This window comes from Trachemys scripta, chromosome 1 (genome assembly GCF_013100865.1).
Source record: "Trachemys scripta elegans isolate TJP31775 chromosome 1, CAS_Tse_1.0, whole genome shotgun sequence".
Classification (NCBI taxonomy): Eukaryota; Metazoa; Chordata; order Testudines; family Emydidae; genus Trachemys; species Trachemys scripta.
This window is the reverse complement of record NC_048298.1, coordinates 304,646,526-304,671,819: the sequence shown is the minus strand read 5'-3', so window position 1 is coordinate 304,671,819 and position 25,294 is coordinate 304,646,526. Positions and strand designations below refer to the sequence as shown.

The following is a 25,294-nucleotide window of genomic DNA, read 5'->3' as shown; positions in this document are numbered from 1 at the left end:
CAACCGATTGGTAGCAGTCTGGAGTAGCCAGCTTCCAAAGTGCAATCGCCACGCGATTCTCCAGTGACAGGGCAGCTCTCATTCTCGTGTCCTTGCACCGCAGGGCTGGGGCGAGCTCATCACACAGTCCCATGAATGTGGCTTTCCTCATCCGAAAGTTCTGCAGCCACTGCTCGTCATTCCAGGCATGCATGATGATGTGATCCCACCACTCAGTGCTTGTTTCCCAGGCCCCAAAGTAGCATTCCTCTGTGGTCAGCACCTCCGTGAAAGCCACAAGCAATCTCGTGTCATAGCTTCTATGCGTGGCGAGATCAATGTCGAACTTCTCTTGCCTTTGTATTTTAAGAAATAACTCCACTGCCACTCATGACGTGTTAGTGAGAGCGAGCAGCATATTGGTCAAAAGTGCGGGATCCATTCCTGCAGACCGAAGAGGCAGAGCGTGCAGTACACAAACCATTGAAAGATGGCACCAAATGTGGATGGAAGCACAAGGATTGCTGGGATGTGAAGCAATGCATCACGGGATGCCCCATGACCCACTCCGCCTTCCCACAACTCTTAGCAGCAGAAGAGGAAGAGATGCTCTGTGGGATAGCTGCCCTGAGTGCATTGCTCCAAATACCAATGCAAGTGCCGCAAGTGTGAATATGTTATTGTGCAGACAGCTGACAGTGTGAACACACAACAGCGGTTTCCCTTCAGCACTCTCTGAGCAGTGATGTAACTGCCGGCAATGTAACTCTGCCAGTATAGACATACCCTTTAAATGTCTTCAAGTTGGCAGGCCCTGCCTAAATACCTCCTAGAACACTCGTGGAACTGAAGAGCTCTCTGAGCCATTAGCAGTTATCTTTGATATCTCATGGAAGACTGGAAAGATCCCAGAGGAATGGAAAAGGGCAAATATAGTACTTATCCATAAAAAATGGATTAAGGACAACCCAGGAAATTGTAGACAAGTCATCTTAACTTTGATACCCAGAAAGATAATGGGAGCAAATAATGAAGCAATCAGCTTGTAAGAACCTAAAAATAATAAGGTGATAAGTAATAGTCAACATGGATTTGTCAAGAACAAATCATGTCAAATCAATCTACTATCCTCCTTTGACAGGGTAAGAAGCCTTTTGGAGGGGGGAAGCAGTAGATGTGTTATATTTCGACTTTAGTAAGGCCTTTGACACTGTCTTACTTGATCTACCCCTAAGCAAACTAGGGAAATTTAGCCTAGGCAAACTTACTATAAGGTTGGTGCACAACTGGTTGGAAGACAGTACTCAGAGAGTAGTTATCAATGGTCAAGCTGGAATGGCATGTCAAGTGGGGTCCCACAGGGATCTGTCTGGAGTCTGGCTCTGTTCAGTGTCTTAATAAATTATTTGTATAATGACAGAGAGAGGACACTTTTATAAAGTTTGCGGACGATACCAAGCTAGGAGTGGTTGTAACTGCTTTGGAGAACAGGATTAGAATTCAAAATGGTCTTGACAAACTGGAGGAATGGCCTGAAATGAATAGGATGAAATTCAGTAAGGACAAATGCAAAGTTCAACACTTAGGAAGGAATAACCATTGCACAAATACAAAATGAGAAATTACTGCCTAGGAAGGAGTACTGCAGAAAAGATCTGGGGGTTATAGTGGATCAAAATCTAAATATGAGTCAACAAAGTAATACTGATGGAAAAAAAAGTCGTCATTTTGAGATGTATTAGCAGGAGTATTGTAAGCAAGACATGAGAAGTAATTCTACCACTCTGCTCTGCACTCATAAGGCCTCAACTGGAGTACTATGTCAAATTCTGGACACTTCAAGAAAGATGTCAACAAATTGGAGAAAGTCCACAGAAGAGCAACAAAAATATGACTGAGGAAAGATTGGAAAAAATTGGGTTTGTTTAGTCTGGAGAAGAGAAGACTGAGGGGCAAAGTGATAACAGTCTTTAAGTATGTAGACGGTTATAAAAAAGAAAGTGATAAATTGTTCTCCTTATCCACTGAGGGCAGGACAAGTAAAAAAAAAAAAAAAAGCAGTAAATAGGCTTAAATTGCAGCAAGGAAGATTTAGGTTAGACTTTAGGAAAAACTTTCTAACTGTAAGAGCAGTTAAGCACTGAAACAAATTATTTAGGGTGGTTGTGGAATCTCCCTTACTGGAGGTTTTTAAGAACATGATAGACAAACACCTGTCAGGGATGATCTAGGGGTAATAATTAGTCCTGCCTCATTGTAGGGAATTGGACTAGCTGGCTTATCAAGGTCCCTTCCAGTCCTATATTTCTATGATTCTGTGATTCTATATTCCTATGTAATACTGTTGAATAGTAGCATCTGGAAATAAACACATTATGTCAGTTTATGGAAGAACTAAGGTTTGTAAATTTACTTATATTTGTAAAGTCAGAAATATATTGATAATTTGAAAACTGTGCAGTTATAAATTCGATATACAATATAGTCTCACATAAAAATGTTATAACACTATTTAATTTTAAGAAATACATGTGATACTTGAAATATGTTAAGCTTTGAGAAGAGTTTGAGGGTAGGTCACATGAAAAAGACATGAATTGTATGTACTCGTTATTTTAAAAATATATTAAATTGCACTTAGTGAGCTGTATTTCTTAGACATCCCCAGAGACACGTTATATAAGTTACTATTGGGAACTTTATCTGTCTCCAGAGAGAAAAACTATATTGCCAAAATATATCATGCATATATGCTGACAAAAGTATTAATTACTTATAGAGAAAGTGTTTTGTATAAAAAGTGTAAAATATACTGGATCATTATGACAAGGAAGTTAGTGCACATATGTAAGAATAAAAATGTTACCCCAAGTATCCAAAACAACAGTTCTCAAAGTCAATACACTGACATGGATTCTTCTAATCATGTGGAGTCCTATTGATTTCAGTGGGACTCAGCACTAGTGCATCAGCTTATAGGACCAACCTTAGGTCTAAGGTTTCAGAAAAAAAGTGTACACTGTATTGTAGTTGGCAATTGCATTGTAGAAATAATGCTTTGTGATCGACTTTTAATTTGTACATGTACTGATTTTTGAAAATGAAATACATTTTAATGTTGCAATAACAAAATCTATGTGTTAATTGTCCTTTCTTATTTTAAAAGGTTTAAAAAAAACTAGGAAAAATCTAGAGTTGTTATGCTAGAGGAGCTAATAAGACCTTCAAAAAGTATGAAGACTTCAAAATATCAGTTTCTGCATTAAAACTTGCCTGCGTAAATAATAGCTATATATAACAAATAGGATATTAAAGAGACAACACTGACTTGAAATCTAGCAATGTTAAATTATAGTTTGAAAAGTTTCAGATACTGTTTTATTCAGGTAGTTGGATCACTACTGTCACCATGACATCTGAGCACCTTCCAGAATTAGGAAGTTAAACAAGGAAACTAAAATCTATCAAATGTAGTTCCACTCCATTTCCTCCTATTTCCCAGTGGAAAATTTTGTGTGAAGTTCTATAATTTTGTGTACATGCTCATTTTATTTTTCAAATAAGCAAATGTTATATGTTCTATTTTTAGGTAAAACAATGTCAAAATGTACTTTCATTTGGGCTGGAGTATTGTGGGATTTGTGATACTTGGTTTCCATAGGAGAACGTTCTGTAGTCTGGGGCCAGGCCTCCAAAAATCCCACATAGATGCATTTCATTCTTTATTATGGACAATTGCATTGTTCCTAAGGAGTGGGGCTGTTGAGGACAGTCATGGTTCCAAAGGATAAAGTGGTCTTTTAGGTATGCTGGGCCCAGATCATTTAGTGCTTTGAAAATAAGGATTGAGAACTTAAATTTAACAAAATGTTCTATGGAGAGTCAGTGAAAAGAACAGAGTAATGGAGTAATATGCTGTCAGTAATCTGTGTCACTAATGAGGTGTGCTGCTGCATTCTGCATCATCTTCAGTTTTTTCAAGTTTGATGTTTTTTCAAACCCATATAAACTAACTTGTAATCCTGAGAGTATACAAAAGTATGTGTTTTGTCATGGCCAGATCAACAGCAACTATGAGACAGTCTCTTAGCCAGTTAGAGATAACAATAGAAAGCATTTTTCTTGGATACTGCTATAAAATGGCTCAGCATCAATGAGGAATCTACAGAATTGCCAAACTGCAGATTGTCTCAACAATCTGTGAGTTTACATTTTTGGGTTGTATCTATGGAAGCCAGCTCTTTCAAGGTGTTTCCCTCTGCCTTCAAACACCTCTGTCTTTCTGGTATTCAACTTTAGCCAGCCCTTTCTCATCCAGATGCTGATCCTAGCCAGACATTAGGGTAACTTGGTGACCGTTCAGTGTAGGTTGCAAATGACAGTTGTGTGTCTTCCACATATTGTTAATGCTTGATTCTGAGAAGGTTTACCATTTCTCCCAATGGCTGCTATGACCGATGTGATGCTATGGAATCATGGACAATTAAAAGACTATAGTATCAATGTTATAAATGTTATATGTATCTTTATGGGCTGGTTTGTGTTCCTGGATAAATGGCTAAAATAAGGTATGCTTCCTGCAAGAACTAAAGTCAATTGGGATAGGGGGGAGAGGTGTGGAATTCATGCAAATCTCCAATACTGAAACAATGTGGGTAACGAGTTTTGTGCTGTTTCCCCATGGGGTGAAACTTCACAAATTGGACTGACTTGGTTCAAAGATTTAAGAAGGCAAAGAACTTGATACTGTATAAAATAGCAGCCCTAACATGGGGAGAGTGTCACTCATGCCATCTGAGAACTGACAGGTATGAGACTCTGACCAACAGAACCAGGACCTGCAAGAGGTCTTGAAGTATTTTAGAACCTATCTACCTGGGTCTCCATGTGAGCAATGGGTAACCTGGTGATATAAGCTATTTGTTTGTTTTTTAAGTTATGTTTTCTCTTAAATGCATTTGTTCTGAATAAATAGTACTTTGTTTTGTGGAAGCTACTTGGTTGCTGGTTAACCTGTTAATTGCCCTCGGAAGAAGAGAACTGCAGGTGCTGAACTGAAGTCAGACCTGCTGAGGTGATCACAGTGAATTGCAGGGGTATGCAGCTAAGATCCTGTACTAGTGGGAGAGAATCATGGGTTTCTGTCCCTAGAAAGATGATGGCTGGAGATCTAAGACCTAGATGGGTTGCCCTTAAGGAAAACACGTGGTGGTCACAGGTGCTGTTAACCCAGGATCTGAGTCTGCTGCGTGTACATATTGGATAGAACCAGAGAAAGAGTTAATCCCTGTGAAGGGCCTGGCGGCATAGATGCTGATTCCCAATTCTGCTATCTCAGCACTTGAGAAAGGATTCAGAACACTTATGAGCATTGCCTGGATCTCTTCCTCCCTCAGGTAAGATATGTCATCCTATGGAGAACCATATCTAATATTGCAGAGAGGTCCAGGGGTCTGGACGTTTGCCTTAACACTATAAATTATTTTAGGGCATGATTATCTTAGGGCAATGTTGTTTCTATTCTGAATCTTGGCTTGAAACCAGGTTAAGAGGGGGTCTATGATAGTGGCTGTGGAAACATGTTTGAAGGCAGCTTTGTGCAAGCTTAATATGAAGCTTGCACAGAAACAGGTGATAGATTGGGTTGTAGTTGGCTATGTCTGTTGCATCTAGCCAAGGTTTCTCCACAGTTGTTCTAACTATAGTAAGGCTTTGAGGTGGGAAGGAAAATTATATCTACAAATGAAGTATTAGCAATGTCATCCAAAAGATTTGTTAATGATCTCTTTTACTAACTAAGAAGGACAGGGACCTCATTTTCAGTTGTCTCTCTAAGTATGTCCAATGTTTCCTATAACATAAACAGGCAGAATTCATTAAACGAAAGCAATCTATTTATGGGATCCAGTATCATACATCCTGTCAAGCTCTCCTGGATGTAAGTGATCATTTCAGTTAAGATAATTGCAGCACATAATGGTGAGTTCTGCTGTAGGCACTCCAGGGTAGTGAAGCAGATCATCACTGTGTATAGTTCTTTTCTGTTTTAGTGGCTTCTGCAGAGATGGAGAAGGATGTATTGCAGGCCAGGAAATCAGTCTGTATGTAGGTCTAGAGGAGTGTTTCGATCTGTTTCCTTCTTAGAATTGCACTATCATTTTCTTTTCACCATATCCTCTTTCCCACTTGTGTGGCTTTAGTAATATATGCATAGTTCTCAAAACATCTTTCCCCTGTTGCTATTTTACAGGTCTACACAGAGGGAAGCTTTACTAAGATGAATCTAAGTTTGTGGATACGTGTTCTTGAATGTGCGCATTATATTTTAAGAATGTTAGTTACAAATGTCATATAGACTCTTTCATGGCATCCTAAGTCCCCAGCCCTAATATCTTATGGGAGTTGTTGGAGGGTTCCCGATGGGTCAAACTAGGTTTTGTCAGGACCCAGAAGAGCTAAATGAGACTTGTCAGGGAATAAGACGACTACTAAACATTGTGAAGAGTTAGGAGTAGCCCTGATGAGCATTCTTAAGGCTTGTGTGTGGTTGGGAATCTAGACAAGTGCTTTAAGAGTCACAAGGAGGGGCCAGTGAGTCTTCTCCCCTCCTCCCCCATGTACCTCAGGAGGGTCACAAAAAGGGGAAATGCCTCTCCCTGCAAATACTCTGTTCTCCAACCCCTTATCCCCATTGCAGAGCTTCTGAGGCTTGCAGGAGCAAGGCTTCCTTCCTACAGATCTTAGGAGATGCTCAGTAGCATTCAGGGTGGTGGTGGGAGGTGTTAGGGAAGAAGGAGTTGAGGAGACCCAGGCCTTGTCTACACTACAGAGTTTCGTCAATGCAAGTCACGTCGATGATCAGAAACCGGTATAATTACATTGCTTGTGCATATTCACACAACTCTCCTTCTGTTGACAGAGCGTGTCCACAGTTGGCACTCTAGCATTGACAGAGAGAGCAGTGCACTGTGGGTAGCTATCCCACTGTGCTATTTGCCACCTTCTTCAGCTAGGAATAGTGGGAAGGTGGAATGGCTCACAATGCATCATGGGTGCGGGCTCAATATCCCATAATGCATTTTTTTCTGTCCCATCATTCCAGGGGCTTCTGATTGCGTTTCACTGCATTTTTAACAGCCCCAGTTTACTATACGCCTGCCTCTCTGCCTGAAAGAATGGATCCCACACTTCTTTCTATTGTTGTGGTAACTGTTATGAACACATCGCGGATGGTCATGCTTCCAATATGAACAAGAATCAGAGTTGCCTGTCTTGCTGTGTGCCATGAAAAGATACAACACCAGATTACTTTCAGCATTCACGGAGCAACTGCACATGGTGGACCGTAGCTTTTGAGCTCGGGAAACAAGTACTGAATGGTGGAATCTCATTGTTATGTAGGTCTGGGATGATGAGCAGTGACTGCAGAACTTTTGGATGCGGAAAGCCACCTTCCGGGAAGTGTGTACAGAGCTTGCCCCAGCACTGCAGTGCAAGGGCACCAAAATGAGAGCTTGCCCTCTCAGTGGAGAATTGCAAGGCGATCGCTGTGTGGAAGCTAGCGACTGCAGACTGCTACAGGCCAGTTGCGAATCAGTTTGGAGTTGGGAAATTGACCGTTAGGGCTGTGTTAACGCAGGTGTGCAGGGCCATTAATTGCATTCAGCTATGAAGGACTGTGATTCTCAAAAATATCCATGAAATGCTGGATGACTTTGTGGCAATGGAATTCCCTAACTGCAGAGGGGCGATAGATGGAATGCATATTCAAATTTTGACCCCGGACCATTTTGCGACAGAATACATCCATAGAAAGGGGGAGTTCTCGATGGTATTGCAGGCACTTTTGGATCACCGCAGGCGTTTCACTGACATCAATGCAGGGTGGTGCGGGAAGGTGCATGATGCATGCATTTTCAGGAACACTGTACAGAATAGGTAACCATCAAGTGATCCATCCTGTCGCCCATTCCCAGCTTCTGGCAAACTGAGACTTGGGACACCATCCCTGCCCATTCTGGCTAATAGCCATTGATGGATCTATCCTCCAGGAACGTATCTAGTTCTTTTTTTAACCCTGTTATAGTCTTGGCCTTCACAACATCCTCAGTCAAAGAATTCCACATGTTGTCTGAAGAAATGCTTCCTTTTGTTTGTTTTAAACCTACTGCCTATTAATTTCATTTGGTTACCCCTAGATCTTGTGTTACGAGAAGGAGTAAATAACACTTCCTTATTTACTTTCTCCACACCAGTCATGATTTTATAGACCTTTATCATATCCCCCCTTAGTCATCTCTGTTCCAAGTCCCAGTCTTATTAATCTCTCCTCATGTGGAAACAGTTCCATACCTCTAATCATTTTTTTGCCCCTTTCTGTACTTTTTTGAGATGGGGCGACCGGATCTGCACCCAGTATTCAAAATGTGGGTGTACCGTGGATTTATCTAGAGGCAATATATTTTCTGTCTTATTGTCTATCCCTTTCTTAATGATTCGCAACATTATATTCGCTTTTTTTTCCGCTACTGCACATTGAGTGGATGTTTTCAGAGAACTATCCACAATGACTCCAAGATCTTTCTTGAGGTGTAAACAGCTAATTTAGACCCCATCATTTGATATGTATAATTGGGATTATGTTTTCCAATGTGCATTACTTTGCATTTATCAGCATTGAATTTCATCTGCAATTTTGTTGCCCAGTCACCCAGTTTTGTGAAGTCACTTTGTAACTCTTCGCAGTCTTCTTTGGACTTAACTATCCTGAGGAGTTTTCTATCAGCTGCAAATTTTGCCACCTCGTTATTTACCCCTTTTTCTAGATCATATGAATATGTTGAACAGTACTGATCTCAGTACAGACCCCTGGGAGACACCACAATTTATCTCTCTCCGATCTGAAAAATGACCATTTATTCCTACCCTTTGTTTCCTATCTTTTAACCAGTTAGTGATCATCAGAGGACCATCCCTCTTATCCCATGACTGCTTACTTTGCTTAAGAGGCTTTGGTGAGGGGCATTGTCAAAGGCTTTCTGAAAACTGAAGTACACTATATCCATTGGATCACCTTTGTTCACATGCTTGTTGACTGCCTCAAAGAATTCTAGTAGATTGGTGAGGCATGATTTCCCTTTTGGAAAAGCCATGTTGACTCTTCCCCAACAAATCGTGTTCCTCTATGTGTCTGACAATTCTGTTCATTACTATAGTTTCAACCAATTTGCCCAGTACTGAAGTTTAGGCTTACTGGTCTGTAATTGTCAGGATCGCCTCTGGAGCCTTTTTAAGAAATTGGCATCACATTAGCTATCCTCCAATCATCTAGTACAGAAACTGATTTAAAAGATAAGTTACATACCACAGTTGTTAGTTCTGCAATTTCATAATTGAGTTCCTTCAGAACTCTTGGGTGAATAGCATCTGTCCTGATAACTTATTACTGTTATATTTATCAGTTTGTTCCAAAACCTCCTCTAATGACACCTCAATTTGAGACAGTTCCTCAGATTTGTCACCTAAAAAGAACGGGTTAGGTTCTATCCACAGCCATGAAGACCAATGCAAAGAATTCATTTAGTTTCTCCACAGTGGCCTTATCCTCCTTGAGTGCTCCTTTGACATCTTGATTGTCCAGTGACTCTAGTAGGCTTCCTGCTTCTGATGTACTTAAAAAAGAATTTTGCTATTACTTTTTGAGTCTTTGGCTAGCTGTTCTTCAAATTCTTTTTTTGGTCTTCCTAATTATATTTTACACTTCACTTGCCAGAGTTTATGCTCCTTTCTATTTTCCTCAATAAGATTTAACTTAAATTAAGTAACCTTTGATGCTATGCCATAGATCTTAATAAGAGGAGTCCAGTAAAGTAGAGTTTTACAGTGGTGGGGTGATCTATGAAGTGGCAAAAATATATTACACTTATTGAATTCTGTTGAACATCTTTGATTTTTAGAGCGCAGTCTCTTTTCCAATATACTTCAAATTTGGTAGAAAAGGTATGCTACTCTGCACCTAGCTGTAACCTTACCCATTGTGATAGACCCAAGCCAGTTGGGTACAGCAGAGTAGTAGAAAGCAGATATATTGGCCACTGGATAAACAGTTTTCTGTTCCCTGACTGACCAGAGCAGGAGCTGCTCCATGCTAGGGTGGACACATGACTTCAATTAGCCTGCAAAGAGTCAAGTGAGTCCTTTAAGCTAATGTGAACACTGACTCTAATTAAGGCCCCTCTGATACTGTAAAAGGGCTCACTCCGGTCAGGCTGGGGGAAGGAAAAGGGAGCCAGAGGAAAGGAAGTACGTCTGAAGGGCTGGGTAATGAAGACACCCTCAAGCCACTGGAAGGGCGCCCTAAGGTAAGTTAAGAGAGAAAAGCGGGAGAGCTGTGGGAAAGTGGTCCAGGGAAGTGTAGCAGCTCTGGCAGTGAAAGGTCGGCTGCCAACAGATGTTGCCACTAAGATCCCTGGGCCGGAACCTGGAGTAGAGGGTGGGCCCTGGTTCCTCCCAACCCGCCACTACAGAAACACCTCCTGGGAGGGAAGACAGGCCCCTGTCAGGACAGGAGGCTAAACTGTTCTTGAATAAGCCTGTAGGAACAACAGAGACTGTAGGAGTTCTCTCACCAACCTCCTTGCTGACTTATGATGACAAGGGCTCAATAGACTGTAACCCTGGCCCTAGAGAGAGAAGTACTACATGGAGAGTCGCAGTGAGCCTCTGAGGCTAGCATAAACCGCCTGGAAGCACGGAACCCACGGAGACCAGGTCGGACCTCTGCCACACCATATAAAGACTAATATAGTCTTTTAATGAATTTCAGAGTGAAGCCAAAATCAGAATTAAAAATGGAAACTCAATTGCAATCCTAATCTATGGTCAAGCAGTTGCAACTATACAATAGTACAGGAGCAATTGTAGAACTGACTCTACACTGTGCTTTCAAATGTATTGAGTAAGCAAACTGGAAAAAAAAACTTTTTCTCCTCTAATTTGAGCTCCGGTAATTGTGGTTTAACTTGTAAAAATAGTAGGTTTGGAGAAAAAATGAGACAAATGTGATTTTAAGTTGTACCTTTTTAAATAGAATTGTAGCTCTCAGTATTAACAAAAATTACTACACCGTGTATGCGAAACCAACTTTTTAAACTGCTTATAGTTTATTTTTATTCCTTTACTCATGGTTGGCCAAGAGCACTACCAGTTTCACATCCTCCCCTTTACTCTCATTACATACATAGGGTGCACGAAAAGTTCTCACTGTAGTAGCAACCCAGATGCGACGTCAGGCCTATACTGTGTTTTCATACCTGGATGACTGGTTCCTGGTAGGCCAATCTCACTAGGAAGTCATAGCAGCAGCAAGTTCTTTTTGGTACCTTCTTGCTACCTTAGCTGTTGCATAAATGCAGGGAAGTTCGTTTTGTCACCCTCTGACAATAATTTTTGTAGGAGAATGGCAGCATTCAGCCTCTGCAAGAGCCTTTCTCTGCACAGACAGATTTTATGTGATGTGCAGCTTGATCCCTTGCATTACCTACAAACTGTGGTGTGCCAGTGTTTCTCTGTTAGGTCACGTGCACCTACGTTACTTCATTCGCCAGACTTTACTTATGGTGCCTTCAAACTTGGCTACGCTCCACCTTATGACCAAACAGGAATCACATTGGCTCCCACTATGACTGTTCCCACCAGAGTTCTCACCTCCCTTGCTTGGTGGTCCAACCCAAGCAAAATCCTGGTGGGGACGTGTTTCAGCCCAAGGGCCACCATCCTGACAAATGCCTCCCTTATGGGGTGGGACACTCACCTGGACTACCACATTGCTCAGGGTACCTGGACCATAAACTTTCTGGAAATGAGAATGGTTTGTCTTGTATACAAGACCTTCCTTCTCCTCATACACTCGCTCCATGTACAGGTAATATTAGACAATATCACCACAATGGTGTATATAAATAGGGAGGAACAAGATCCTGTCTCCTATGCCTAGAAGCCATCAGACTTTGGAACTGGTGCATCAGAAATAACATGATACAGGCCGCATATCTCCCGGGTGTACACAACACTCTGGTAGACAAGTTAAGCAGACGTTTATCTGCAGACCACAAATGGGAGATCCACATCACAGTTCTAACCAAAATATTCACACAATAGCAGGGGAACTCTGCTATGGGACCTCTTTGCATCCCAGACAAATAAAAAGCTTCCCATGTATTGCCCCAGGGAAGCCATAGGCCATGATTCCCAGGGCGACACTCTCCTGCTTCCTTGGATGGATAGTCTCAGATACGCCTTTCCTCCCATCTCTCTACTACTGCAACTTCTATGGAAGATCAGTTGCAAAAGAGCCACACCATCCTCCCAGCACCCAACTAGCCCAGACATTTCTGGTTCATGGAACTCACAATGATGCCCACATGCTCACCTATCAGGATCCACAACATTTTAGGCTCTCCTACTCAGGCGGAGTCAAGCACCCCAAGATCAAGCACCCCAACCTTGGCTCATTCCGGTATTTGGATGGGTGTCGGAAATAGAATGTTCAGGTTTCACACCTGTTCAGGAAATCCTTAACCAAGATAGAAGGGATTTTACTAGAGGCTACTACCTGGCTAAAAGGTGGCGTGCTTTGGCCTGGGCATGTCACCATCAACAATCGCTAGATGCCATAGGTATTCCAGTTATCCTAGACTATCTCCTCTCCTTAAAAACTTCAGGTCTAGCCCTTAATTTGCTGCAAGAACACTTAGTAGCAATTAATGCCATCCTCCAGCAGAGGGACAATTTGTCTTTCCACACGTGGCTACAGTGAGACTTATGAAGTGCTTGATCAGGACTTTGCCACTGGTCATTATACCTGTGCCTCAATGGGATCTCAACTTTGTCCTGTCAACATTCACAGGTCCACCCTTTGAACTGCTCTCTGACCCAGTACCCATGAGGCTGCTGGTTCCTCTGGTACCAAGGGCATGGTTAAACCTAAGACTATAAAGTCCTAGGCTCCAAGAGGTGATCAGTACCATCAACAGAGTGAGGCGGCAAGAAGAGTACTACCTCTTCTCACTCAGTACCTAAGAAGCCTGCTCACACTTCATCTGGAGATGATGATCTCCAATACTTGCGAGGTTGTAGACCTTTTTCTCCAATTGGGCCTGCAATTGAACATTCAAAAATCCACCTTACCTCCTGTGCAAAACTTTTAATTCATAAGAGCTCATTTTGATTCAGTAGCGACAAGAGTCTACCTACCAATGCACAGATTCATGGCCCTATTCAACATAGTCAATACAATCCAGATCAGCCTTCAAACTATGGGCCAGAATGGTCTTCAGCTATTGGGACATATAGCAGCTAGTACTTTCATTATGGACTATGCAAAACTGTGAGTCTGATGCCTTCGGGGTGGCTGAGGACTGTTTATTCACTGAACACACACAGTCTAACTATACTACTTTCCATATCCATCTTCATAAAAGAATCTCTCAATTGGTGGAAAAATCCTCACAATGTTTGTGCAGGAGTCCCTTTCACTTGCCCTCCCCCAGCAATTATAATGACAGATGCATCCCTGTTGGAATGGGGAATGCATCTGGACACCCACACAGCCCAGGGCAGGTCGACATCTCAGATAACACTCTGCACATCAACATCCAGGAACTCAATGCAGTCAGATATGCCCATCTCCAGTTTCCACTACTAATGAACCAGCAAGCAGGGGCAAGATAGCACTCCCTCTGTGCCGAGACTGTCAAAATTTGACAGTCAGGAGAGCTCTGGCCTTCTATCTTGACAGGACTAAACCTTTCAAAAAGATTCCCAAATTATTTGTCTCAATGGCAGGCAGATCAAAAGGGTCCGCAAACTCTAAACAAAGACTTTCCAAGTGGATATCTGACTGCATTAGCTGTTGCTATCAAATTGTTAATCTCCAAAAACCCTGGGATATACGAACTCGCTCTACAAGATCTATTTCCACTTCTAGAGTCTTTCTCAAAAACGTTCCCATCATTGAAATATGTAGAGCTGTAACTTGAACCTTTGTACATACCTTTGCTGACCACTGTGCAGTAATTCACGACTTGGCTTCTGATGCTGCATGTGGCTTGGCAATACTTTATTCAATATTGGACTCAACTCTGAAGCCCCCTTCTCCTTAAAGGGAACTGCTCAGTAGTCACCAAGAGTGGAGCACCCATAGGGACACTACTCGAAGAAATGGTTACCCACATTGTGCAGTAACTGTGGTTCTTCAAGATGTTTGCCCTTGTAGGTGCTGTCCTCCTTCCCCTCTGCTTTGGAGTTCTCTGCTATGGAGCTTTGTGGCAGACAAGCAACTGAACGTGGTTTGCCTGCACAGTGCTATATAACAGCATGGAGCACGAAACTGACTAACATGCACATGCCGGCCAAATGGACACTGCAATGAGAAATCTCCAAACAAAGGCGCAGGACACACAAGCACATCTAGAATGGCACACTCATCGGGGAACGCATCTCAAAGCACCAGTTCCTGCACCGGGTGAGCACCATTGCTTCAGTTTTGTTAAGACCTCTTTCACAATAATATTATTATGATTATTAATTATTCTTTTGGGGCAGGAAGAAAGTAACAATGTTATTCTAAAGTCCTTTGATTTTTTTTCCTTTTTAATTATCTATTAACTATTAAAAATAAATGTTCCTACAGCATCCTTCATGACAATAATAACATTTTAAATTTAGTATGAACTACTATATAAAGTCGAATTGTTTCACTTATTAGCCACAGCAACCAATATTATTTACTCATTTCTCTTTTTGTTTTCTATCCATTCATCCTTCTCTTTCTCACTTTATTTTTTAAATGATGATGTTTGTGAAACATTTAAACCCCTGAAGTATTATCTTGCTCCTACCAAACACTTCAAAGCCTTATTCTGAAAGACAAAAACAGGTGTTTTCCTTTATCTGAGGTGATTGTAACTTGTCTATTGAAAAGGAAGTGTTTGCTTGTGCAGTTTTCCATGATTTGAATATTAATTTGCTATTTACTTTTGATCAATGATCTCCAAAAAGCAGGGAACAAAGCATTACACAATTAAACAAGTTGTTTGATGGTGATGAGCTCTACTGTTATACAATTAGTGTGCATATAGTCAAGCTGGAGAAGTTTACAGGGGTAGTAGTTGTGTGGTCCAATGATTAGCTACCACTCTGGCTGAAAATTTTGTTCCTGTCAGCCAAGAATTCATGCCAACTTTTGGCCTCATCTTCACTTTGTTGGAGATAGTAATGCCTGAAAATTCCACACTCCTTATGTTGGGAGAACCCTCTGCAGCATGCTAAAAGATAAAGATGGAAGCACTCAGAAGATAAGACCCCTTCCTTGTCCTACCTTATTTTTTTAAATAAACCTAGCCATTTAGATTTATTGAGATTATGACAAGTCACCATTAATGCAAATAAAAAGTACATTTAGTGACAGTAAAGATTGCATTAGGACACAGCCCTTCCACCCAGAACATTAAAATCATGAAAATGAAGAGTTAAAGGAAAAGTCTCCTGTAATCCTTGCCACCTCCATATTGCCTACAACATTGTCAATTACTCACTCACTCCAACACTCCCATATGACTTTCACTTGCATTAAAAAGCACTACGTACACTGTCGTTATCAAACTTGCACTGTAACCCAAAAGAAACTGCAATCGTATACACTCTTTTAACAACAAATGAGCACATTTGATTGTCACACATTCCAAGTATTCGGGAAATTAATCTCTTTTATCATTGCTAAGATCCCGGTTAAGATTTTGCGATACAACACAAGTTTGATGAAGTTGGAGCACGTATTGCATTTTTGGATGTTGCAGATGAAAGTGAAAGCTTTATGGGAGTCGGTTATTAGCAGTGTTGTAGGCAATATGAAGGTAGCAAGGAATGTGGCAGACTTTAACTTCTGATTTCCAAGCTTTTAAGGTTTTGTGTAAATGGGGTGTGACCTGGTGCAAACTTAACTGTCACAAAATATAGTTTGTTTGTGTTAATTTCCTAGGCCTTTTTTTATATGGAATATAAAATAACTCCCTAGGGTCAGGGATGGGAGAGGGGAGAAGGGGAGCTGTACTTCAGCTGGGAAAAACCGCATTGCTGAAGCTGCTCCAGGCTTTATCAACTCTCCTAAAGAGCACGAGAGGCTGCAAAATACCTCAGGAAGTTTTGTCTGTCTAAAACATTTTATCCCTGCTTCGAGGTTACTGAAAGTAAGTGCACCAAGAGAAACCCACCATATTTAGCAGTGCCAACATAACCTGTTAGGTGGAGGGAAGCCCCATAAAGGAGTCTGTCATCTCTCACTTCCTGAAACATGCAGTAGCCTCTCATTGATATCTGGAAACTTCCAGGAGCAGCTGCAGCAGCATGGGGCTTGCCCTTCCTCCACTTGTCTAATTTGCTCTTCCTTACTCTCTGTATTCTGTTCCTTCCAGTGTGAAGCATACCTCTCAATCTTTTAGCCTGCCATTGTGTGAAATCAAAATGCATAACAAATGCGTGTATTTTGGTGATTCACAACATGATTTACAGATTACCATGGTTTTTAGGACAAGAACTTTTTTAAAGATGTCCTCTCGCTGTGTGAACCACATACAACTGTAAACCATCTCTCCCCATAGAAGTCAACATCAGGGTTTGAGCCTAGATGAGGACCCTGTCACCTGAGCTTCCAGGAGTAGTTGCTCATCTCTTTTCAAATCAATCACTAGAGGAGGACTTGATACACACTTTCTGACTGGGTTGCCCAACTATTTACTAGTCAGTAGTAGCATAATTGTGATGAGGAACCCTTGGTTCTGTCCCTGGCTCTATGAGAAGAGAGTAAGTTTAGTTGTTAGAAACTGACTTTGAGCTTTCAATATTCTGTTTGGAAAGTAATTAACTGAGTGGATAAGATGTATGTTTGCCATGATAGAGACCCTTATTCTGTTCCTGACTGCCTGGCATAATCTCTCTGGGTATGTCTACACTGAGATAAAAGATCTGCAGCATGGCTGGGGCTGGGGCTGGGTTGGGCTGGGTTAGCTGAACTAGGGCTTGGGGGACTATAAAACTGCAGTGTAGACATTCAGGCTTGGTCTGGGATTCAGCAAGGGAGGAGGGTCTCTCAGCCCAGGGTCTAGCCTGAGCCTGAATGTCTATGTGCAGTTTTTAGCCCTGCAGCCCAAGCCTGACCCATCTGACCCAGGCTCCGAGACTCAGTGCCGCCGTTCTTTTGTTGCAGTGTAGACATACCCTTTGTTAACCTATTTGAAAAATTAGGGAGGGGTTGCATGCAGCAGCTCAAACTTGATTGCTTTCTGTTGTTCAGGTTTGTGACCTTGGCCACAAGGCCAAGTAATAAGTGTGTGCTGAAGTGCATGAGAATATAAACAGCAGATATGTGAGCATAGCCAACTGGGGGGAGAGGCTTTAGCCCCCCTCAAAAATTTGGGGATTCCATTAATAAATAAAGGAAACACTGACCATGGAACATAGTTGTTTATCTCACTTTATTCAAAGTGGACAGATTTAGTCAAGATACAGAACTACTAAATAAAGAGAAGTCACAAGCTATTATTTTTTTAACTCTAGCCCCACCTAATAAAAGCAAGTTGTCTATATCCCCAAGTTAACAGAGGTAAGATTTAAACCCATGATCTCCTGTTTTACAGCTCAGGGAACTTTCCCATAGGCTACAGAGGTTTTGGTAGAGGACTCTCCTTCCCTGTATTGACTTACTGGAACTTATTCAGTGTCTGCAGAGGTTTTTCATCAGCAGACATGTAACTTCAAATGTGGCGGGTTTGTCTTCGCACACAATTACACTTATTTCTAAAACGTGACAAAAAGCTATATAAACAAAGGCTAGCTACGTGTAACTGCTACTGTCAGAACTGGCATGCAAGGAGCTATATGTAGAACAAAGCCCAGTGCCCATAGTACTTCAGATATCTTGCAAAGGGGATCTGAAAAAAAGTAAGGCAGTCCAGTAAGAAAAACTACCAAAAATGATTTCAGAATACATAGTCTCTCTGTACCAACCAATTTTTCAGCAAACCACCATGAAATATTAAAAAAGTACTCAAAGTTTGCATTTTATATTTTGTTTACCATTCTTATGAAACTTCAAAATAATGTTCAATGTTCAAAATAAAGGTTTAAAACTCTCTTTGAGCTGGAAACTCCAACACAATCTTTACTTGACTGCCACAACCAGCTTTAGCATAACATACATATTCTGATGAGAGATAAGAATGGGTTAATTTTAATTATTAGTAATTAGATAATCATTGTTGATCACACCAATTCCAATTCACCTCTTACAGAGATATTTTCCTTTTTTTAACACAGACTGCTCTTACACTGTGTTTGATAAGTGACAAAGAAAATTCTCAGATAAAGCTAGCAATCCACCCTTAACTCACCATTTCAGGTATCTTATACTAGTGTATGAACTGATATTCTCAATACTTGTAATTTTTGGATACACCACTCTCCTGTCCTGCTGTCCTAGCTGCTTTAACTTGGCATTTTCATTGAGGGTTTTTTTGTTGTTTGTTTGTCACAATCTTAAATCATATTTATATCTATTTATTAATATTTGTTTGATTATATGCTCCTTGGGGAAGAGACCTTGTTTTTCTTGCACTGGGCCCAAACACTTCTAACAAATACTACTGAAGTATGATTCTGTGGACACACTGATTACTCCTGGGGGAATTCTACGCCACTGCGCATGCACAGAATTTATGTCCCCTGCAGATTTCTTTGCTTCCCCATCAGAAAAATGACTTTCTGATGGGGAAGCAAAGGGAAGCCACAAGAGCAGTCATGCGACCCTCCACAGAAGTACGTTTTGGGTGCCCAGGGTAGCCGGTATACAGTTAAAACACTGTCAGGGAGGGGGAAGGACTGGGGAAGACCCGGCTGGTGGCTCCTACCCTGCCCCAGGCTCAGCTGCTAGTCCCAGATGGGCTGGGGAGGATGGGACTTCCTCTTCTGCTGCATAGCATCCGGGGCTGGGTCAGACCCATCCCCAGATTTCTCCCCCAGCTGCAGGAAGCTCTGCAATCTCCCCCATCTCCTCCCCCCGCTTCCTGCACCCATTGCTCCTCAGCTGCAGGGGGCGGGATCCCCGTACGGGAAGCTGCTCCCCCATTTGCCCAACTCCCGTGCATCCAGACCCCCTCATACCCAGACCCTCCCACCAAGCCTCACCCACCCACACCCAGACTCCCCCCTCCGCTGAGCCCCACTCCCCCTGCATCTGAACCACCCCGGCAAGCCACCTGGATCCCCACCTCACCGAGCCCCAGCCAGCTGTACCTGGATCGCCACCCCACTGAGCCCCACTCCCCCAGCATCTGGACCCCCCACCGAGCTCGAAAACCCAGACCCCTCTGCCAAGTTATACCCCCCTGACCGCTCCCCTCTGCTGAGCCCCAGCCACCTTCACCTGGACCCCCCTGCAGAGTCCCATTACTGTTGCACCCAAAAACCCCCAACGAGCCCCTATGCATCCAGATCACCCACACACCAGAATCCCCCATTGAGCTGCCTGTATCCAGATTGCCCCACACAGAACCATCTCAACCCACACATGCATCCCCCCACACTAAACCTCTCCACACTTGGATCCTGCCTTGCTGAGCCTGCCTGCCCATACCTGGTGCACCTGGCATGGAGGGCAGGGCCCTAGGGTGTTCCTGGGGCAGACCCGGCCCTTGTGCTTTGTCAGGGTCGGGTGCAGCCTCACCGCTGAGTCCATGTCCCGGGGGGAGCTGCACAGTGATCTCCCACCTCTGTGTAGCCAGTGGCCTGTGCTCCCCAATGCCTTGCTGGAGCCTCCACATTCATTTGACAAATAAAATTTGAAGAATTTTAAAATATTGTGTACAGATTTTTTTTTTTTTTTTTTTTTTGGTGCAGAATGTCCTCAGGAGTAACTGGTGTACACATAGCTTGTGACTAAGGCCATTGGAAATCTGTGGGAACCTTCTGAAAAGTTCTGTAGAAGCACTAACAGCAATCAGGGCCACTACCTGCACGTTGCCCCAGTTGGTCCATTTATATACCCCACCCTCCCCCTAGTGCAGGATCTATTTCAACTCTGGGGTCAGGAGAGAGAGAAGAAAGCCAGATGGAAAATGCCATGTTGAAGGTTGTGTGGATGTCTGAAATTGTGCCCCATGTGTGTATGCATTTTGATACAGTCTTTCAGTTACATGATCACATAGTGTTTTTCCCCCTCATTCAGTGCAAGGCTGGATGAACAAGAACTATGGTTGCCCATGCAAGCTTTAATGTGGAATTTCACAACTTTTGAGTGCTCGATTTTACAATATAAATAACATTATTTTAACACCTGTTTGTACAAAATTATGTTTAGCTGCACAATAAATAGGTACATAAAATGACATGAATACACAATATACAGTTTATATCCTTTATAGATCTATGTGTATATCTGTGTGTTCATCTGTACTCTTCCGTGCAAGCTGAGGAGAAGTTCTGTGGCAGATCTCGTATTTTGCTACAGAATGGGAAAACGAGGGTGGGCTTGTTCAATGTCTTGAGCTGTTGTACAAAAATCTCCTGTGAGGTAGAAAAAATAGTCAGGATCCTCTAATCTTCCGCAGTGTCTCTGCTAGTGGCCACAGCTCAGGTCTGCAGGCAGTCTAGGTGGTTAGTGCTAAGGATTCCATTTTTCATTCACCAATGTTTTTCTAGGGGAGCACAGCCTTTTTTTCTCTCTCTCTCTTTTTGCACAATCTGGCCTTTAGTTTGCGACTAAAAATCTTTATAAATGTGCAGTTCTTCAAGTGATTGCACATGTCCATTACACGGTAGCCACATGCACGCCCAATGCACAGACTACTTCAGTGCGCTGAGCACGCACACACCACCAATGAAATGGACACGTGCAACACATCTTGAAGAACAATCGTTACAAACCAGGTAAGTAACTAGGGTTTTTTTGGGAGAGGGGGTGGGTTTTTTAGTATTGTGCATTTACAATATCTGTTTCTCTCTCTCAAAACAGTTTGGGCCTTTGTCATGTCTTTAAAATTTGTATGTGGAGAGGGCATTCTATTCATGGTCTCCCCATGCCTGAGGAGAAAAGGGGGTGTTTGGGAAAGCATCACCTGTGTAGCATAGTAGTTGCTGTCCCTTTGAGGAGGTATCCATGTGTGGCTAAGAGGATGTGACTGGTTGGGATGGAAGGATTTCATTTTGTAGATTGTTCTTACATCTCCCAGAACAAAAAACAGCACAGAATCCACTCAAGTTTAATTCATCTAGTAGCTGCATTAAGTTTTGTTCTGAGTTCCTCAGTGTTGTGAAACCCTCATTCCTCACTACTCTCCTTTAGGAGAACTACTGCCAACAAAGAAGTTGGGGAGAGCCACAAACAATTGTGGATAAGATTCTATATTAATAAAATGCCCTTATATAGAAATTGTCATATCAATTCAGACCTGTAATCTGTTCTGTTCTCTACCCTGTCTCCAATAGCGGTCAGTACCAGATGCTTCTGAAGATGCTTTAAAATGCCTAAAGCACAATTTTGCAATAACATGCCTGTGAGGGAAGTGTTTTCCTAACTTGAGGCAATAAAAGCTGTATACCCTAAAGGATGAGACTTATTATACCATATACATTTTTATCCTAGCTCATGTAATTGGTTATTTTTATATAAATGTCAAATCCTTTTTAAAATTTGAATAAGCTTTCTACCTTGATAATATCTTGTGGGAGTGAGTTCCACAGAGTATTGATTAAATTTGTTGCCTTTCAATTTTACTTGGTGTCCGTTTCTTCATGTTGCATGAAAGAGGGAAAATGGGCACATCTGAATTACCTTCTCTTTACTCCTCATTTTATGCCTTTCGTTCATTTCCTCTTGACATTTAAGTAGTACTAATCTTTTAAATCTTTCCTCATTTGGACATCATTCCATAATTCTCCAGACCTTTGTTACTTCTGCTATAACCTACATTTCCATATCATCTTTATTTTTAAAAAGCAACAGAGGGTCCTGTACCACAGGACCCTCTGTTGCTTTTTACAGATTCAGACTAACACGGCTACCCCTCTGATCTTTATTTTTGTATTCCTACCCGCTCAAAAATATTTCTCAAAATTATGGAAATTAAAAACTAATTTCTTTACACAAATTAGTTGTTGGGGTAAGTGACCAGCTCTTGCAATATTCAGATTTAATAAATGTCATCACCTTCTCCTGATTCACAGAGGTCTTGCAGCTTTTCCAGAACTGTGTTGGAAACTGTTAGTTAAATTACTAAAATTCTTAGTGGGTAATGAACATTTCAAGCCCTTGTTCTCTGTGTCCATTAACCAGCCCTATGTTGTATTTGCCAACAGAGCTTTTAAACCTTTGAAGATTTGTCCTCTCTTCAGCAATTAACTTTGTTCTCTTTAGTTATGCACCTTAATATCAAAGTGTTCCTTTCCTGTTTTTGTAAATGAATAAGTGCCCAAATGCTGCATTTGTCCCAGGTTCTGCACATTCGCATGACCAGCTTAATTAAAAAACAGACAGCTCAATAATTCTACCATAAGCTGCTAGTAATGAAGCAGTTGGAGTCCCTGAAGACCTTTATCATTGAAATGCTCAGTGGTTTCTCAAATAAAGTGGATGACTCAGTATTACTTATAGAAGTAAGGGAGATTATTAGCAGTGGAAGACACATTTGAACTTGCCGAAAAGATGGCTTTTGTCTCCAGAAAGTCCAACTCTCAGTAATAATTACACTCCCAGAAGTCTCTCCTTATTCACACATTCAATGTTTGAATAGCTTGCTATTGCTTGTTAATCCCTGCAGGAATGCGGCTTTGGATATGGGGAGGATGCACAGTGCATGACATGCAGGCTAAACAGATTCAAGGAGGACTGGGGATTTCAGAAGTGCAAACCTTGTCTGGACTGTGCAGTAGTTAACCGGTTTCAGAAGTCCAACTGTTCTGCCACCAGCAATGCAGTGTGTGGGGATTGCTTACCAGGGTGAGTCATTTTCTGTAGATGAAACTTGAAATACAAAATTTAAAACAATTTGCATTAATATTTACTTGTTTGTGTGATCTGGAGAAATGAGTACATAATTGGGAGTCAGAAAATCCAGAGTACTAATTCTGACTCTGTCAACAATTTAGTATATGGCCCTGAGCAAATCACTTCACTTATCTATCTGTTTTCCCACTTGTAAGATCAGGATAATAATATTTACCCACCTACCTCACAGGAGTATTGTGAGGAGTAGTCCATCAATGTCTGCACAGTGCTTTGAATACAGAAAGTGCGATAAAATGCTAAGTATTATTATTACTGTTATTTCTTAAAGAACTCAACATCTGATTAGACATTTCCAAACTGCAAATAAGTTCCAATTTGACTTCTTCCTCTGACCTCTCCAAACCAATTTAAAAATGATTATAAATGTATTATCACCCCAACACTGAAGTCAAAATATTTTCTAAATTCTGATGAAACCTCTTTAATCTTGAAACTTTATTTGTGGGTTAACCTTTACACTTCTCATTATCACTGTGATATTTATGAATATATTTTTTACTTCTGAAAAATATTAAATATGTTTAATCATCAGGTTTTTACATCCTCAGGTTTGGTAATAAGGAGCTAAATTCTGTGTTCAGTGTCCATGCTGTGTTCCTTACTTTGAATGGGATGTCACCCACCACAAAGGGCACAATTTGGTCCTATGAATGCGTATAGTCACTAATATTGCTATCATTTACACAGTGTACTGTGAATTACCTGCAATGGTTTAATGTAAGTGAGAAAGAACTAAATCTTTATATTGTCTTATCCTGATTGAAAGTTAATACTCATTTCTAGTTCTAATTCCCATGGTCTCTAGACATAGGATTTCTATAGGATTTGAATAGGTTGTGTTATTCAGCTAGAGTACCCATTTGAAAATCTTACCAAGAAGGAGTAAAACTTACTATTTATATGTATATGCATTGTGCTTTACAAAGCAATAAAGCTACAGATTCCCTTCCCAAGAAGTTTTCAATCTACAGCAACAAAGAATGAAAAAATGACGGAGTGTTGAAAAATAATGGCCACAACAGTGAGAGATTGAATTATGCTTATAAGACCTGATCCCTTGAAATGAGTTGAAAAAGTCCTGTTAACTTTAGTGACTTGCATTGAGGCCCATCTTGTTTGTGCCTGATTTCCCCCACCCCAATACAGTATAGTTTGAGGCAGTGTCTGGAGTGAAGTTTGATAAGTTATAAGTGGTCATTATAGCAGCTGAGAATGTTAATCATTTAGGCCCTGATCCTGTAAATACTTGTTTACATGCTCAAGACTTGTTTACCCACCATGAGTAGTTCCATTGAGATCAATGCAGTTACTCAGTGTGTAAAGTTGAGTGCATGTATAAGTCTTTGCAGGATCATAGTGCTATTTCTTATGGTGTACAGATTCATTTCATAGCTACCGTTAGGTCTAGAAGATTGTTAGGACTATTCGTCACAAATTTATAAACATATGATTTATTTTCTTCATCACTGGCCAAATATTTCTTTGCTTACTCCCACTACCCCAAGGCCACTGCCCATCCTTGATTATTCTTATTTAATATTTTTAATTCAAGACTGGTGGTGATGGCTTGTGCTCAATCCTCCGTATTCTTACACTAAATTGATGAATCAGTGAGCGTGATCTTGGGGGTTGTCAACTGTTGAACATTAAGGGATTTGGACAAAATTCACTGTTGATTGGTCAAATAAATGAACAGATCAATTCATCAACATGGCATCAGTGTTGCGAATCTCCTTTTAACTAAACAAGTGACAAACTGGGACTTGTGGTTATTTCACAGACCTTGCTGAGTTTGTCTCATCTTGTTAGTCCCACACTATCAGTCTGTCTCATCTATTTATAAAATTAGATTGTAAATTCTCTGTGGCAGGGGCTGTTTTTGTGATTTGTTTTTACAGCACCTAATACCTCAGAATCCTGGTCAATGATTGGTGACCCTAGGCATTACCATAATAAATACAATAAATAATTGCCAAGGACTAAGTCACCATTTTATTCCTTGGCAATTGTATAGCAATTCAGATTATTGTCCTACCTGTGAGTCATGTATTTTATTCCATCACTAAAGGGCTCCTAATTAGGTTTTCACACATACCCATACCGACTACAAAGGCATTTTTTAACACCTTTTGGACATGGGCTACCTGTGCCTTTGAGAGAGTGTGCAAACTTTTACCTCTATCCCTACTCTGTCTCCTC

The 25,294-nt window shown here is 41.3% G+C and overlaps 1 protein-coding gene across 6 annotated transcripts in view; it reads left to right on the top strand.

Annotated features, from left to right (window-relative positions):
* TNFRSF19 (TNF receptor superfamily member 19) overlaps window positions 1–25,294 on the top strand; it is a 116,381-nt gene that overhangs the window by 28,699 nt on the left and 62,388 nt on the right. For all 6 annotated transcript variants that reach the window (XM_034758748.1, XM_034758752.1, XM_034758751.1 and 3 more), the window contains one exon: window positions 22,848–23,026. In XM_034758748.1, coding sequence (XP_034614639.1) covers window positions 22,848–23,026 — 179 coding nt within the window. The remainder of the gene's footprint in view (window positions 1–22,847; window positions 23,027–25,294) is intronic.